The sequence below is a fragment of the Gymnodraco acuticeps genome, unplaced genomic scaffold, assembly GCF_902827175.1.
Source record: "Gymnodraco acuticeps unplaced genomic scaffold, fGymAcu1.1, whole genome shotgun sequence".
NCBI classification, from domain to species: Eukaryota; Metazoa; Chordata; class Actinopteri; order Perciformes; family Bathydraconidae; genus Gymnodraco; species Gymnodraco acuticeps.
In genome coordinates this window covers 12,745,038-12,761,434 of record NW_022990238.1, presented here as the reverse complement: position 1 = coordinate 12,761,434, position 16,397 = coordinate 12,745,038, and the positions used below count along the sequence as shown (strand labels likewise).

General features: G+C 40.8%; 1 protein-coding gene across 1 annotated transcript; it reads right to left on the bottom strand.

The window, feature by feature from the left end:
- Window positions 1-267: 267 nt before the first annotated feature.
- On the bottom strand, window positions 268-10,506 carry gpr146 (G protein-coupled receptor 146). The gene is made up of 2 exons (XM_034219540.1): window positions 10,218-10,506; window positions 268-2,086 (listed from the first exon to the last, which is right to left on the bottom strand). The coding sequence occupies exon 2, from the start codon at window positions 2,049-2,051 to the stop codon at window positions 1,050-1,052; it is 1,002 nt and encodes a 333-aa protein (XP_034075431.1). The 5' UTR covers window positions 2,052-2,086; window positions 10,218-10,506; the 3' UTR covers window positions 268-1,049.
- Between the last annotated feature and the right edge of the window lie 5,891 nt (window positions 10,507-16,397).

Genomic DNA, 16,397 nt, shown 5'->3' with positions numbered 1-16,397 from the left:
TGCTGTTTCTTGCAAAGCATCTTTAAGAGATGACATGAGCAGTCCTACCAGCATTTGCCATGGTGGCCTAAACATTTTTATTTGGTCTTAAATTGTAGTTCAACATTTATTTCCTGTTACTTCTGGACCATGACGGTTGGCCAGCCTTCAACGTTTAACTGAGTGGAATATGTTGAATATGTTTTACCAAAATGTTGGCTATATGTTAACGAGTTTTCAGTAGGTTGTGACAGTGCACTGCATCATATTTGATTTAATTTAGTCTAATTTATTTTTATTTATCATATTAATATATGTTTAGTATGGTTTTGGAAGTGCGCTCCAACATATTTGTTGATCTTGTTTATTGGTAAAATATTATTTGTTTTAAAGTTCAATAAATGGTCAATGAATAATCGTCAAAATAATCGTGATATCAATTATTGACCCAAATAATCGTGATTATGATTTTTGCCATAATCGCACAGCCCTATGTCAAATCTGCTTTACAGATATCGGCATTACATATTAAAACTAGTCGACATGACATTTGACACTTCCACTGGTAAAAACAGAATCGCTCCTTGAAAGCCAGGCTGATTAAATGTTAAAAGGGCAATGTGACTCTACAGTGAAATCAGGAATAGGTCAAACTTGTTCTCAGAATATTAATAACACAGCCGATGCAGGAGGCCGCACAGACTGCAATGACAGAGTGCTCGCCTGTTTGTGTGAAAACACCGCGCTGGGTAGTTAATGTGCCAATTTACCGCCCTCAAACTAGAAGCTTATGTGTCTTAGTGGAGAGCTTCACTCAGTGACAACAAATAACAGCACTTAGTGGTTCTTGCTTTGTTTGTCCTCTCCCTGCAGAACTGAGCAGATCAGGTTCTGGAAGGTGAAGGATATTCCACAGTTAGCTACGTCGCTCTTAACCCAGTCCAGAGCAGCGAGGGAGCTCCATCAGATACTGGCTCCTTTAGGGGGGGGGGGATAAGTGCCGGCTATGCCAAGAGCTTGAAAAAGTGGTAGTTAGAGGGCCGTGGGTAACAATCTCCCAGGATGGGGTCTCACGTCACCACTTGCTGCACTGTGGAGCGTTCAGGAGGGCAGGACTGGGTTCTGCAGCGCAGCCTCCTGAGCAGCCGCTGGAGCTTGTTAGAAAAGTTTTTGTTCATCTGTCGATACATGAGAGGCATCGCAAAGCTGCTGGAGAACGCCAGCAGCTTGGACACGCATCTCAGAAAGTTATATGTGGGTAAGTAATGTGTGTTGCTAATGTACCCCGGTGCTCCGGCCACAGTGTGTACCAGCAGGGTCATGTAGTACGGCGTCCACAGCACAAACTGCACACACACGGAGGCCAGCAGCAGTCTGTGGATGGAGGGGTCCAGGCGGGCCGAGTCCTGGTCCAGGGGCGTGGACTCCTTCCTGATGCGCAGGATGAGCACGAAGGCGTAAAAAACGGCCACGGCGGGAACCACGTAGCCGATGAACATCATGATGGCGTCCGCCGCCTCCTTGTTCTGCATTTTGGAGCACTCCACCATCTTGGTGGAGATGTGGTTGCACACGTAGAAGAGCAGCGAGGAGAAGCTGGTGAGCACGGCGCCGCCCCAGATGAAGCCGCACACGTGCTTGGTGTTGTACACGCTGGACATGTACGTGCGAGGCAGCGCCCGCTCGATGTAGTAGTCCAGACTGAGCAGCGTGGTGGAGTACATGATGACCAGGGAGGAGATGTTGAAGAGGATGAGCAGGGTGATGTACACCTCGTTGTTGTACTCCCACGCGTGCCAGCGGGTGAAGGAGGAGTTCAGCAGCTCCACGGGCGCCACCAGGTTGAGCACCAGGCCCGCGATAGCCATGTTGACGAAATAAACATCCGGCATGGTCATGGAGACCTTGTTGGAGAGGTTGACCACGATAAGCAGCACGTTGTAGCACAGCCCCAACGGGAAGCACACCAGGAGGTAGATGAGGGAGAACACGGACAGGAAGAGGCCGAAGTCCTGGCAGAGCCGGAAGTCCACGCTGGTGTCCGTCTCATTGTAAACCATGCAGAGCCACATCGCTCTGACTCTGGGCGCTTCGCTCAACAGATCCACTGCAGGCAGAGTGAGGGAGACACAAGTTAGTTGCGGAACAGATACATAACGTCAAAGTTGCAAATAATTGGCAGTAAAAATAAGAGCTGGCAAATATCTATGGCTGCAACAATTCTTCTAGACAAGCTATGATTGCTGTCCATTCAACTTAAGAACGTTTTGATTCCAAAAGAGATAATAAAATCCTAATATTTTGATGATAAAAGTGCAAGAAATATTGCAAGACACCTTATCATATGCAAACATAGACATACTGTACACACAGACATACAGGCCTTAAAGCCTATTTTCAACTTTAGAAAAGGACACAGCCGATCTAGGTAATAGTGGTTACGGTTTTTTTTTATGCAAGGAAGTCGATTAAGCCAACAATTATTTTCTAGATGAACCGATTTGTGTAAATTGTAGGGCTGCTCGATTATGGCAAAAATCATAATCTCGATTATTTGGGTCAATAAATTGATATCACGATTATTAAAAAACGATTATCCATTTACTTGAAAAAAAAAATGTGAACAGTATGTTTTTAACAGTTGATTATCCTGAACTTTAAGTATAATTCAACTAAAATTTTTTTTTTTAAAAATCGCTTTATTTCAATTATTTTGTTTTCATAATCGTTGCAAGCCAAAATCGTAATTGCGATTAAAATACGATCAATTGAGCAGCCCTAGTAAATTGTCGGAAAAAGTGAAAACTATCCATCCTAAATTGGAGGTGATGTTTATAAATGTCTTCTTTGTTAGTCCAAAACTCAAAGATGTTCACTTTAATAAAACATAAACCAGGAGAAAGCAGGAAATCGCCAATTTGAGATCATTTTCTGACAGATATGCAAGAAAAATGTACTAAAACGATTGTAGGATTATCAAAATAGTGGTAAATATATGGTAAACTATCAATAGAACTACCAGTACTTTCATATGGCATTTCATTGAAATTCAAAGAAAAGAACAGCATGCAGTTTCATTTCCGTGTGTGAGACCAATAAGATACAGAACATTATAATATACCCTGTATAGTGTATATTATCACTCTATTGTGAGGAAAGGAAATTAAAGCAATACCACAATTATAAAACATAAACTCACATCGTAATTCACGTGAGCTTATGTGGACATACGTTTGATGTATTATGGATATGTTTTATGTGCGGCTCTGCGTGTGTGTTCCGTGTTTTGCTTGGCGGCAATAAAAAATGTAACAAGTTTAAGCTGAGAGTTGAAAATCCCAGCGGACATTACTCACTTATTATATTACTGAAGTCAAACTCTCTGTTGCTGGCAATTATAAGTATTAGTCCAAGTTTTGAGGAAGTCACAACAAAACAAACCACAGTCACTTGTTTTTCCCCTCCATGAGCAAAATGGAATTGGTTTCTTGGAACAAACAAGGCCTTGACACACACAAAAAAAACACGTCAGCCACGGCACAGCTATTGTACCCTGGGTAACACTGTTAATTTCACTTCACTGCATCTGACTGGCTGAATACAAACGCCTCACAATATGTCTCGTTTCGAAACCCACTCGTTCTCCTCTTTCAGAGCCACACCGGGGCCGAGCAAGTGTTTGACGCCTCTGCAAGCCTTTCCTGTCTCGCTCGACCGCTCTCTCCCTCTCCCTCTCCCTCTCACTGTCACATGCGGGGGCATTGCTAGCTGCGCAGTGCTGCCCTTGTGCTTTTCACATGGTCAAGCAGCCAGGACAAAAAAACAAACACTTTTCTTGCCTGGCACTTTATACTATAGACTGCTCCAGAGGTGGGAAGTAACTAAGTACATTTACTCAAGCACTGTACTTAAGTATAACTTTTTAGATACTTGTAGTTTACTTGAGTATTTCCATGTTATGCTACGTTGTACTTCTACTCCACTACAGTTCCGAGGTAAATCGTGCTCCACTACATTTCTTTATTTACTTTACATATTTGGATTAATGATGTGAAATATAAACGACACTTAAGACTGTAGCTACACCTGGAGTAGCATTCACAAGCTACCCTGGCTGCAGTATATACAAAGAAGTGGGGGGCACGTGGTGATGGGTAGATTTATAAAGAGTTAAATGTGAAGCAGGCTCTGGCGGAGGGTCGGCTAGGATCAAGGCGCGGGGTTGGAGTTCACGGTGAGGTCAGAGAAGATGACTGCGCGCACGTTGGGAGTGTTTGAGAGCGAGCCTGACAGGCCTGCAGGATTTGAAAAGGTTGTGTAATGCTGCCTGCATAATTAACTCAGGTCACTTTAAGTCAGGGGTGGGGAACCTCCGGCCTCCGGGCCGTATACGGCCCGCGAGACAATTTGGTACGACCCTCGAGGTAATTTATAAACACACGCAAAAAAGAAAAAAATGTAAGAAATCTAGACCGCAAAAAAATTAAACAAGCGAGTGCCTGTTTTTCCTGGCCAAGGTCAGGGTCCTTGAACACAACACGAGCCTAACGTGTCATCACGTGGTATATGTCTCGACTGACGGGTGCAGTTCTTACGGAGAGCACCAGAACGCCGCTCCGGCACTTCAGAAATGGCAGTACCGATAAGGACCGTACACATGCCGCAGTTTCTGCGTGTCTGTGTCTTTAGTTGAAAGCCCAGTGGCGATCTGTTCATCTGTCATTCTGATCATACAGTCAATAACTTTGTAGTTATTAGCATCTGGTTAGCTAGCTATGCTAACGAATATAAGAAGCTTTTTCTACAACCAGTGAGGTAAAGGCACATCTTTATATGATCATTATTATAAAAAAATAAGATAATAAAGTAAACAGGTATCAAATACTATATGACAGTAAAAAAAAGTTTGAAAGGGGAGTGATTTGTCATATTCATAAAGAAAAATAAATCTGCTTCCAGTTCTGTTTCATCTGGGTGTTGAGAGATGTATCCATAGATCTCCTAATGTTGCTCCCAAAGTGCACCAGATTGATGCTTTTAACTTCAACATTTAAATGTTTTTTTTTTTTTTAAATCTTCCCCGGGGGAGAGGAGGTTAGGTCCCCCCCCACTTAAATCATGTTCACATGGATAGGAAACTAAATACATTTGTACACATCTTGTGTCCAATCTTTCTGTTTTGGTGGTCACGCCACACCGTGCACGTGCATACGCGAGTCATGGTGAGATATCTGGATTCAGAGGTTTTCTTTGCACAGAATGAAATGAATGGGCTGTGATTTTAGTTTTTTTAAGCAGAGGTCAATAATTTGTACGGCCCTCTGAGGATATTGTAAAAATTGAAATGGCCCTTGAGAGGAAAAAGGTTCCCCACCCCTGGTTTAAGTGAATTATTCAAACAGCTTCAGTGAAGGAAACGGGAGATCACAGGGCTATCGCAGGGCCGCAGTGATAAGTCATCTAAGCAGTGTCACAGTGTTTTATTTCCTCAGTGACAATTTTAGCAGTTGGGGTTTCCACATGTTTGGCTTCAGTCCCGAAGCTGCTTTAAAAAAGGGAAAAATAAAGAGCATAACACTTCTTTTTTTTTTTTAAACCTATCGTACTCCCAAAGCCTCCCCCTTGAAAATGCTGCGGAACAAAGTGCAGGAAGGCAGTTTTGTTTTCTCGGAGGATGAGTAACGATGCCAGTTAAGGGGAAACATTCTTCTGTTCACTTACGTAACACCACTACTCAGGGGCTGTTTTGGCCTGAAGCCTCACACACACAAGGTCCCTCCTCTATACTACTCCAATTGGCTGTAATGGGACTATTATAGAGGCTGGGGCTCAGAGCTGGAAAGTGTAGAGTTACTCTTTACAAAACAACCTGTCCTCACTAAGACAGGAGCCCCGCTCAGATGTCTTGTAAACACGACTCTCTAACGTAAGCAGCTAGGTGACTCATTTACTATGAACAGGCCTTGACACAAGAACATAATCAGCTATGGTGCTCTCCCATAGATGATGTGCTTCTCTCTAAATTGGAAGACGTTTGTTTATCTTTTACTGCTTTAACATCGTCTTATCACTTAAGGAGAAAATGACTTAAGAATAGCTGGTGAGACTAAAGGCATTGTGGTCGGTCGTCCCCATTCATTAGCACCTGCTGTGTACGGATGGTTTAGCCACCCTTTCATTAGCACATTGGCTCTACTACTTCTAAGAGCTTCCTTACAGTCTGGGTAAAGACAGTGTTAGCCTAGTGTTTGACACAAGACAAAGACAAAGACAAAGACAAAGCGATGGGGGAATATAGATGAATTCTAACGCTATGACATTTACATTTTGCAATTTACTGGTAAACCGAAAACTGAAACTGGAATTTTAAACGTTCACTTACTCGAAGTGAAACAAATTTGACATTGTGTGCACATATGATTAATTTTCCACTTTTTAAACCACTCAAGGAATAGATACAATGCAATAAGGTTGTGACACCTTGAAAGAGAAGAACATGCTGGTATTAGTAAGCAATACCACAGCAATTTCTCTAATTCACTGCACAATAAATCACATTTAGATATTATAGCCTTAAAGGTGGGGTAAGTTTGAGAAACCGGCTCGAGATACGCTTTTTGTTATATTCCATGGAATGCTCTTAACATCCGATAGCAATAAATATCTGAAGTGCTTTGACAACAAATCCATAAAAAATTAATCTCTGGAAGCCGTAGTACTGTAAAAAGCACGACCAATCATCTGAGCCGGCCCGGCTAAAGTAACTGGATGGCCTACCTGCCTGTCAGCCTTCCATCTGTGCACAAACTTATCTCGTGCCCTCATTGGTCATGTGCGCGTTCGTGTGTGTTGGAGGAGGGGCTCTGTAAGGAAGTGGCAGATTTTGTGTATTTTTAAATTCTAGCGCACTCGAGCTGGTTTCTCCAAAATGACCTACCCCACCTTCTTTAACTAATCAATGTTTTTAATAATAGCTTTCATATTTAACTTGTGAATAACCACTGCTAGCGTTGCTGTGTCTGAATCAAATCACTCTGAGCAAACTCTGCTTTGGTGTTGTCATGCACTTTAGCTCTGCACAGTTTGCCAGCAGCCCATGATAATAAAATCTCTACTTTTCCACTCCACTGAGGGAAGCGAGGTGAAAGAAAAACGTCTCCTCCTACTCATATATGAGCGACAGTATGTCTGTTTGAATTCAGAGTGATCAGGTCCAATTTGAAGCTCATGCTAGTTTCTGCCACATACAGATGGAAGTGATGCAGAACAGAGTTGAGTTAAGGTCAGAGGTACGCTGTTCAAATAAACAGGAACAGGAGCTATATTCTGCTATTATTCAAACATGTGTACTTCCTTATAAAGTTCTCTTTGAAGAATATGTATGCAGTCATTTAACAATGCATATTAGTTATTGAAGAATGCATGCAAGTATGCAACAATAAGTTCAGGAGAAGGTGGCTTTTGAATATCCTAAAGGAGGCTAATGTAAAGGACATTGCCAAGTAAGAATAGCCTAAGCTCTAGTGAGAGTTCTTCTTGCACGACTTGGACTGCAGTTGTAGACTTGGTTAAGCCCCTTCTGAACTTTTTGCCTCAGTCCGTGTCAAAAGCGGTTAAGTTAAATATTCCCAGAGGAGTGGGGGGGTGTGTTCCAGCGCGCTTCAGTCCTCCAAACATTATCTCGTAAGAGTGACGCCCACGTGCTTGACGTCTGAGCATTTTGAAGGCCAGATATCGCCGTCTGATGGGAGTTAGTGTGACATTCTGGGCCCACACCCCTCATATATCTTTACTGGAATTTACAGGCTCTTCTCAGAAAGTACTGAGTGATGTCACATGATTCGCTCCTTGCGTCTGTAGCAGCGTGCAGGGGAGCAGCAACTACAGAGAGAACATACATGACTCACATTTGCACATGCAGTGACGGCAGCAATGTCAGAAGCAAAGTAAAACAGAATCACATTGATTCATGAAGTTTCTTAGCAATTTAATAAGTATAATGAGTATCTACCCACATAACTGCTAAACTACTTACAGTATGAGAGGCCATTAAGATGCCTATTATTCCAGTCCCTAAATCTTTCCGGTTTAAGTGAATTTCTAAACCTTTTGTTCTTGGAAAGCAGTCTATTAACAGAGATTATTAATGAGCCATCTGACTTCATTTCAGTCATTCATGACTAACATTTTGTAAATGAATATCACCAAGGGGTGATTCAAATACTTTACCGATTAAAGTGGAAGGGTTTAATATAATCGTGACATTTTTCCCCAAATCATCATTGGTCCCTAAAGGCCAACTGACACCAAAGAACACGTCCCGACGGACCCGACGGTCGCCTCACGTCTTGGCTAACAGTCGCACTGGAACACACCGCAAAGACTTCAGCCGACGGCCAAGTAGCACGTATGCACTGCGCATGCGTGAGTGGCAATAACTCTCCTTACCAGCAGGCGGCGGTAGTGTGTATTCTTAATTCATAAGAGGCAACCGGAAGACAGACTGCGTGATATACAAACAACAAATAGCGTGCGTTCCATTTTCACTCTCGTCCATCACAGACTGTTTCACATAACAACTTATAATCGAAAACATGTTTAGTGCGGTACTGGAAAATGAAAAATAATAGCCATCTGTGTGTGCCTTCTTCACTTCCGTTTTGCTTCTCATGCACTGATTCGCTAAGCTGCGCAGCCAATCAGAGTGATTTCTTCAGCCTACGAAAGGCGTCGGCACGGCCGAAAAGACACGATGGTGCTGGACACACCAATCTGAGTAGGGCGACAGGACGCTCATCGACATCTATCGATGGCCGAAATCGGCCTGGTGTGTCCGAGCGCTGGAATTTTGTTGCAGGAAAGATAACTTAAGATATTAATTCCTCAAAAAGAAAACAGACTTTTAAGCAAACTGATCAAACAGGTCACTTATCTACCTGTCCACTATTTAAAAATCTTGACAGGTTTATCGCAGAAACGGTCCAAAATGTTGACGATTGAATTGACTCAAGAGGGAGTTGAACAATGTCTTGGCAGTAGTCATGCTTCATATGAACTTCCAGGGTAAGAAACTCTGGTCAAGCACAGGTCACAGCCTGTCAAGACAGCTTCCTCAGCGTCTTTTTGGCAACATGTTGAACTGTGACAGGCATCAACAAAGTCAGAGTTCAATGGTCAGCACAAAGCAGGCTTACCGCCATTAAGCCATGGCCCACACGACCCATGTCCCCTTCAGTCACACGGATGAAGTTGACGACAACAAGTGCAAAGCCTAAATCTCAAGATGCATTTAATTTGGTGGGACCGTAAAGACTTCTCTGATCTGAACTACTTTGTCAGAAAGGAGCGTTCACTTGTCTTCCTGGTTGCAGAGTCAAACATGATTAGAAAGTAAGGGTCACAAATGATTAAATGATGTCTTCTAAAGCTGATTAAAAAGTCTTCATATCATTTTTCAAAATAAAAGGTGTCAAGTTGGGTCAAAAAAACACTATCATTACATGGAATATATTCTATGATTTGTGAGTACAAGCATCTATCATTTATATAATTCTTCAACAAGTATGATCCTATATCGTATGGATGTTCAAACGAATAAACATATCTAAAAACGTAGTAATTACTCATTGATGGCCTGGTATTTACGAACAAAGGCTGCCTTCATCTTTGAGTCTTCTAGTTATAAGCATCACATATGGTTAATTAACTATGACATCTGATTACCTCTATTCCCAATGGCAGATGTCATGTTAACAAGAGTCATATAGGCTATTATTCAAGCAAAGACAAGTCTATATTTAAAGCCACACTTTCTATTGACAGTGAGGGACTTTTAAACTTCAAGACCTCTGATTAATCTGATAACAACTTTTTTCCCAGCACTTTGAGAAAACTGTGGTGTTGTTTTCCAAATATAAACGCGTCGTTAAAACAGTGGAGTTACTACAGCCGAACAAGCGTAAGAACAACAAACCAGCCTTTCTATCGTGGTGTCTATTTATTATTGCGCACATCATGTCTCTCCATCACACTTGACTGCACAGTTCAAAGCGTGCGGAGCTGTCACGGCTCTTACCATTATTCTACCATTTTCTGCGGCTATTGTTGGCACAGTCACTCAACATCGCATCTACTCATCCTCGATGGAGAAAACTCACTTTTCTACAACTGTAAGGTGAATATTCAAGGCACCCTGAATCTCATTAGTTGGCGAAATTATAAAAAAGAGGAAAACTCACCAGAAACGTATATATTTGGCTCGGTGGCAAACCTACGGCGGCATTGGGTTTGGATGTAGCATTTCCACTGGCATTTCTCAGTCGTTTCATTTCACAAACGCGCTCCTAAAATACACACTTCAGCTTCCCACGCGCTCTTAAAGCCTAAAAAGAACCGTTTTACTGGCTTACGGTGGAGACTGAGTTTATCTATCAACTTTTCGGACGAGGCTTGTTCTGAAAAGGGGCCGTCCGTTGCAGACTTTACTACTGCAAAGTGCTGCTGAGCCTACACTAGTGTGTACACACGTGACCCTCCCCCACCGTCTCCTCTCTGCTCTACGGTCGCGAGGCCCCAATGGACGTTGTCTGCTCTGATTGGACGCTGGGCTGGGAGGTGGGGCTTGAGGGAGTTTGAGGGGAACACACACATACACCAAACACACATACATTCAAACCTTCACGTTGATAAATATGTCACAATTTGTTAGAACAATTTAACTAATAGTAAGTAGGCTACCCTATCTATCAGTGTCACTTCCTGAGTGATATATCTGAATGGTGTGCTGCAGTTGCAAATTGCATCTTGTTTGTGTGTTGTGTTACTACATGATGTGTTGTCCTTAACCTGAACCCAACCCTAACCTTAAAACATTACTAACCTAAAAAAAAGCACACAAAAAAAACATTTGAATATAAATTACTCACCTCGTGATACCTTCAATTATTGAAGAAAACTTGGCATTCCTCTACGATCAAATCATCACAAAATTAAGAAAGTCTTAATTGAATCAAGGTAAATAAGGGCAGTGCTTAACAACAGCAAAACAACAGATCTGTTAGCAAACTCTTAAGCAACACATTCAGTATGATCCAAGTCTAATTTATTTCTAATTATATTGCACATGTTAGTACATGTAGGCCTACAGTATGTTTGCTCAGTTCTTACTATTTAATAAAATATTTTAAACTTCCAAGATTTCACTTTTTTTCAATGTGCAAATCTATAAGAACAGGTGGATGGTAGGGCAACTTCTGAAAGTGCATAACAAAGAGATAATTGTGAACAGGAATTACTGTACAGTGAACACATCCAGTTTTAATGTTCTTTTTGGCACCTGGCTATTCATTTCAGAGTCAGAAAGAAATGTTGAACCTACCCTTTAACCCAACCAGATATCACCCTGAACATGAGGTCATACTGAAAAACAGCAGCGCATTAAAACAACACCAGGGACTATATTAGTGGGGTTGTGTTTTTTCAGGATCTGGCGAGATATGAACTAAATCTATAGGGACAATAAAATATCCATGATTTCCAACGTTTTTCAGTCATACATTTGCCATAATTGTCATTAATTAGAGGACAAATCCCTGCTTCACACAAAACAATCTTTTGATTTCCTAAAGGTTATCCTGCTTGTCCCATCCCTCAAAATGAAAGAAAATTAAACTCATGTCTGAATGCCCCTAGAGGAAGTATGGTGGCTTCTATTCTAATGAACATAATGAAGAAATGTTTTGTAGTGAAGCAGACTGTGTTTTTCGCCTTTGGGAATTAATACATTATGTTAGAAAGATGAAATGCCTGTGTGTTGCTCTGATGAATGGAGCAACAGAAGTTTGCTAAGAAGATTAAGGATTATCATACATTTGCCACAGTTTATAGTGCAAATCATAATCCTGACATAATAGCAAATTATGAAATGAAGTATCAAGCATTTGTGTCTCAACAGCTAATTTCACAATGGATTACTCTGGTATAGTCCGTAATGAGCAAAGTTACTTAATAACTCAGTTGTTTTATTGCTGCAAACACTCACATATACATTTTCTGTCTTTTGCTTAGCTGGTTACACATTATCCATGCTGCATTTTGCAAAGCCAGTGACACATTGGATTTTAATCACCCAAATAATTTGCAACCATTTCAAGGTTTTATAGTGATCAAGCTATCATCAAAGCACAACATTAATGTCATGTTCAATTTTAATATCACTAACTTATAAAACCTTATTTGATCCTGCTAAGCTCCACAGGTCTGTGATAACATGGCCCCTGCAGCGGTAACATCAGGTCTTAATCAGGGCTTCACTTTGTACAGATCCATCCCTCAATTTCCTGCTCAGCACCTGAGGGGAAAGAGGCATAGAGCAACAAAGCCCTAGAGTGAAACCCTGAAGGTCCACAGTGTGAAAAGAACCTGGAAGCAGATATTTCATTACAATCTCAACTTATCGGTGACCCTTCAGCTCTCCTTGCATGTAATGGATTAGTTCTAGGTCGGCAATAAAAATGAAAAACAGTAGTGAAAGATTTTTGGAATGCACAGCTTCAAAACAGAAAAGCCTTGCCATGGCTTAGTGAGCGAACTGGAGTTTTATCGAGTGTGTAGGAGTGCTGAACATAAGTCTCTAGCACAACTTTGACAGAACTGAAGCAGAGAAATTGGAATGAAATAATTTAGTTAGTGTAACCAGAGTTCTAATAGATTCAGTAGCCTCTTCTTCAGTGATAGACGCTACTTAAAAATGCCCTATTTTGCTTTTCGGAGTTTCCCTTTCTTGTAGTGTGTTGTATACTGTAGGTTGTTTCTCTCCCAAACCCTGCCTAAATGCCACGATCAAAGTGACACTAGTGACATATGTAACACTGTCACTTCTATTGGTAAGTGCTCCAACACATTGTATGTGGAAGACTAAGGGGTGGGACATCTCTAAGTGGTTGAACAATCACAACCGAGCCAGCCAGCTAACCAATCAGAGCAGACTGGGGTTCTGGTTTCAGAGAGAGGGTGAAAAGAGGTTCTGCAGCACAGGCAATAGGAGAAAAATAAATAACTTTTTGAACATTAAATGTTACAGTCGAGGCATAAAATAAAAAATATGAACCTGAAAATTAGCTTTTTGGGGCCCCTTTAAAGTTAGAGAATACATAGTACAATTTGATGATTACTGACCCTTCGGTAAATGTAATACAAACTGTTCCCTGGTTATTGCTATCATTGAATCTTATCAGCCTCGGAATAGCAGACAACTCTAAATGTTAACATGAAAATGACATTCACTTTGTCACTTTATCTTCAAAAAGTGCAAATTCCAAGATGAAAATACTTTGTAATATCAGTTGGCAGTAACAGCAGATTAATACAGTGGAAACAATCAATCTTTCCTTTTGCATGTGCTATAGCAATCACTTTTGCAAGAGCTCTGCATCTCAGGAGTGAGTCTTAAATGTCAAGCGTTACACCACAGCTGCAGCGATGATAGAGCCAAATCAGAAGCAAGCATGGTTCAAGAGGAGTATTTTCCTTAGAGGAGCAGGGAGATATCCACCAATTCACTGAAGTATGTATAATGCTGAGGCTCTGGAGGATATGATATAAAAAAACAATTATTACAATTACACCTTTCATCACATTATTACGCAAAGAAAATGGATCAGTATGACCTTTGCATTTACCTACGCTTATGATTCTGCAAATCTTTGACTGCAGAAGTTAAGTATGAGATCCCTCTTGTTCCTGGCCAGCGAGGTTTAATCTGTCCTTTATCTCTGCTTCTTATCAAACCGTAGTAGAACACAGAGGTCTACGCACACATATGTCTATTTCTTCCATCAATTCAACTGTTGACTCTGTTAACTTGTCAGATAAGACATTTTAAGGCCATCATCAGCATTACTTTATTCCTATGCAAAACTCACAACTTTTTTCTTCTTCATTGAATGACATGGGGTAGATATATGATGTTTTCAATTGACAGAGGTTACTAGAATGTTTGCTTGATTTTAAATTAAGATGATTCAAAAATAATAATAGAAACAAGTAAAAGCTAATTCTTCATCACTTACAGTCTCAGCCTGAGTCACTTGAGTGCAAAGGTTGGATGTTAATGCAATGGCAATGATCCCTCAATCTTCAGAGTTTCACAACATTAGTCGGATGTACCCTATTATACTAATGCAAAGCTTAAAGCTTATGTGGCATGTATTGTAATACAAGCCAGGCAGGTGTTTTTTCTCCGAAAGCTATAATAAAGTTCACAATTCTTTAAAATTCCATCCATGTAGATCAGGGGTGTCAAACTCAAGGCCCGGGGGCCAAATCCGGCCTGTGACTTCATTTTCTGTGGCCCCACAAGATCTTGCAAAGAATATTATATGTTTATTATACGGTTACATGATGATTTACAGAAGCACGTTGCCCCTAAACTACATGTCCCACAATGCATCTCAAATTAGACTTTTTTTTCTCAGAATTTGACTTTTTTTCTTAGAATGTGCCCTTTTCTCAGAATTTGACAATTTTTTCAAAATGTCACTTATTTTTTTTGATTTCGACTTTTTTTCCACAATTTGGCTTTTCTTTTTAAATCATTGTGACATTCTCACTGAAGAGACTTGCAATTATTTGCCCCAGACTTCTGCTCTCAGACATAATTATGAAGTTATTACCCTATCTGATAATAATCCAATGCAGAGGCAACAATGTAATATAATACATTATATATATGTATTTGCATATAGTTTTAAAGTTACAACCGGCCCTTTGAGTGCAACCATAATGCTGATGTGGCCCGCGATTAAATTGAGTTTGACAACCCTGATGTAGATAGTGGTTTTAATACCACCAAGCACCTTACTTATCTTAAATTACTAAGTATAACTCAATTAAATAATTCTAGTATATGTGGGAGTTCATTAATACTTTCAATGTTTGAAGATATTTTCTTAATGCGTTTTTAAAAGGATATTTTATATTAACTTAGTGTGCCATCTGAAAACATGTTTTGTTTATTTCTCTATCAAAATAAGGAATAAGTATAGATTTTTGCGCGGCAGTGATGTGCAATCATTTCAGCGGGGGAGAAAGTGAGTGCAAGTGTATAGGCCAGAGTGGACCTTGGGTTTGAGGACTAAGTCACAGTTTATCCCCAATCGAGCTCTGAAATCTGTTCCTATTCCTGGAAGCCTCAGCACAACTGCAAGGCTCTGGTCTGCATTTACTTTCCCTCAAAGACTTAAGGCTGGATGACGACATATGGCTTGTTTACAAATGAAAGTCTACACTTAGCCTCAGACAGCCCCGGATTCATGTGAGCTGTTTGCACAGTCGCTTAGGCAGCAGATGGTCAAAGACACGTAATGTGAGTCTAATGATAATGATTAAACCACAGTGTCTGCAGGCACACTGACATCTTTCAATATTTCAAATGATCATGACTCAAAGATAACTGCTCCAATAATAGAGATGTTACTGTATCAAAACAAGATGATGTCAGGAAGTAATGACCAATCACAACAGCAGACACACCTCAGAGCTTTGTGTGAATGTTTTTTTTTTATGTGGAGAAAACACACATACACATGAGTGCAATGGATGCAGGGCACATGCCTTTAAGCCCAGAGGCCTGTTAGTGCACATTAAGCTAATTAAGTCTGTGGTGGATTATAGTGTGTTGCAGGCCAGGCACCAGCGTCCAGTGGCTGGGACGCTTCCTCATTTTCAGACAGCAGGAGGAAGTGGATAAATGAGGGCTGATTAGGTTCTCACAAACATGTAGACATTTACAACTCACACACATATTCAATGGTGGATCCTGCATGCCTGATTGATGTAGAAAGGGAAAGACTCGTGCCTTTTATCAGAAGTAACTAATCTAGTTAAACTGACATTTAAAACCCACATATAAACGATGGGAAAGCAAACTGAATTACAATGCATAACATGATTGCACACACCCAAACTTCTAAAAACAAACAAGTGCAATGCTACGTCAGATGTTCAGCAGGAGAGCAGAGCCTGGATACAGCAAGCTCCCATTATAATCAAAAACAAGTTCATAATGTAAACAGCAGAATGAAGCCTGCAGCTTGTTTTTGTTTTTCCATCACGACTGATTCGGCACCACACTGGGGTCTGTCCTCCTGTCAGACTGCTTCCTGGAAAAAAGCCTTCCATGTAGCAAGATGTGTTGTCAGCACGACTGCATGTGGAGTGCATGTGGCTGTATCATTCAATTTGATTATAACATAAATGTGAACATATTTGAAATGTTTGGATTGTAGGTGAATATAAATACATACAATTGTGTTGGAATAGCAGTGGAGCCTTGATTAATATGACACAATGTAGGCCTGGTTCCTACAGTAAGCATCTGTGTGTGTTTCCCCTCAGATCATTGATGACGAATTTGAATA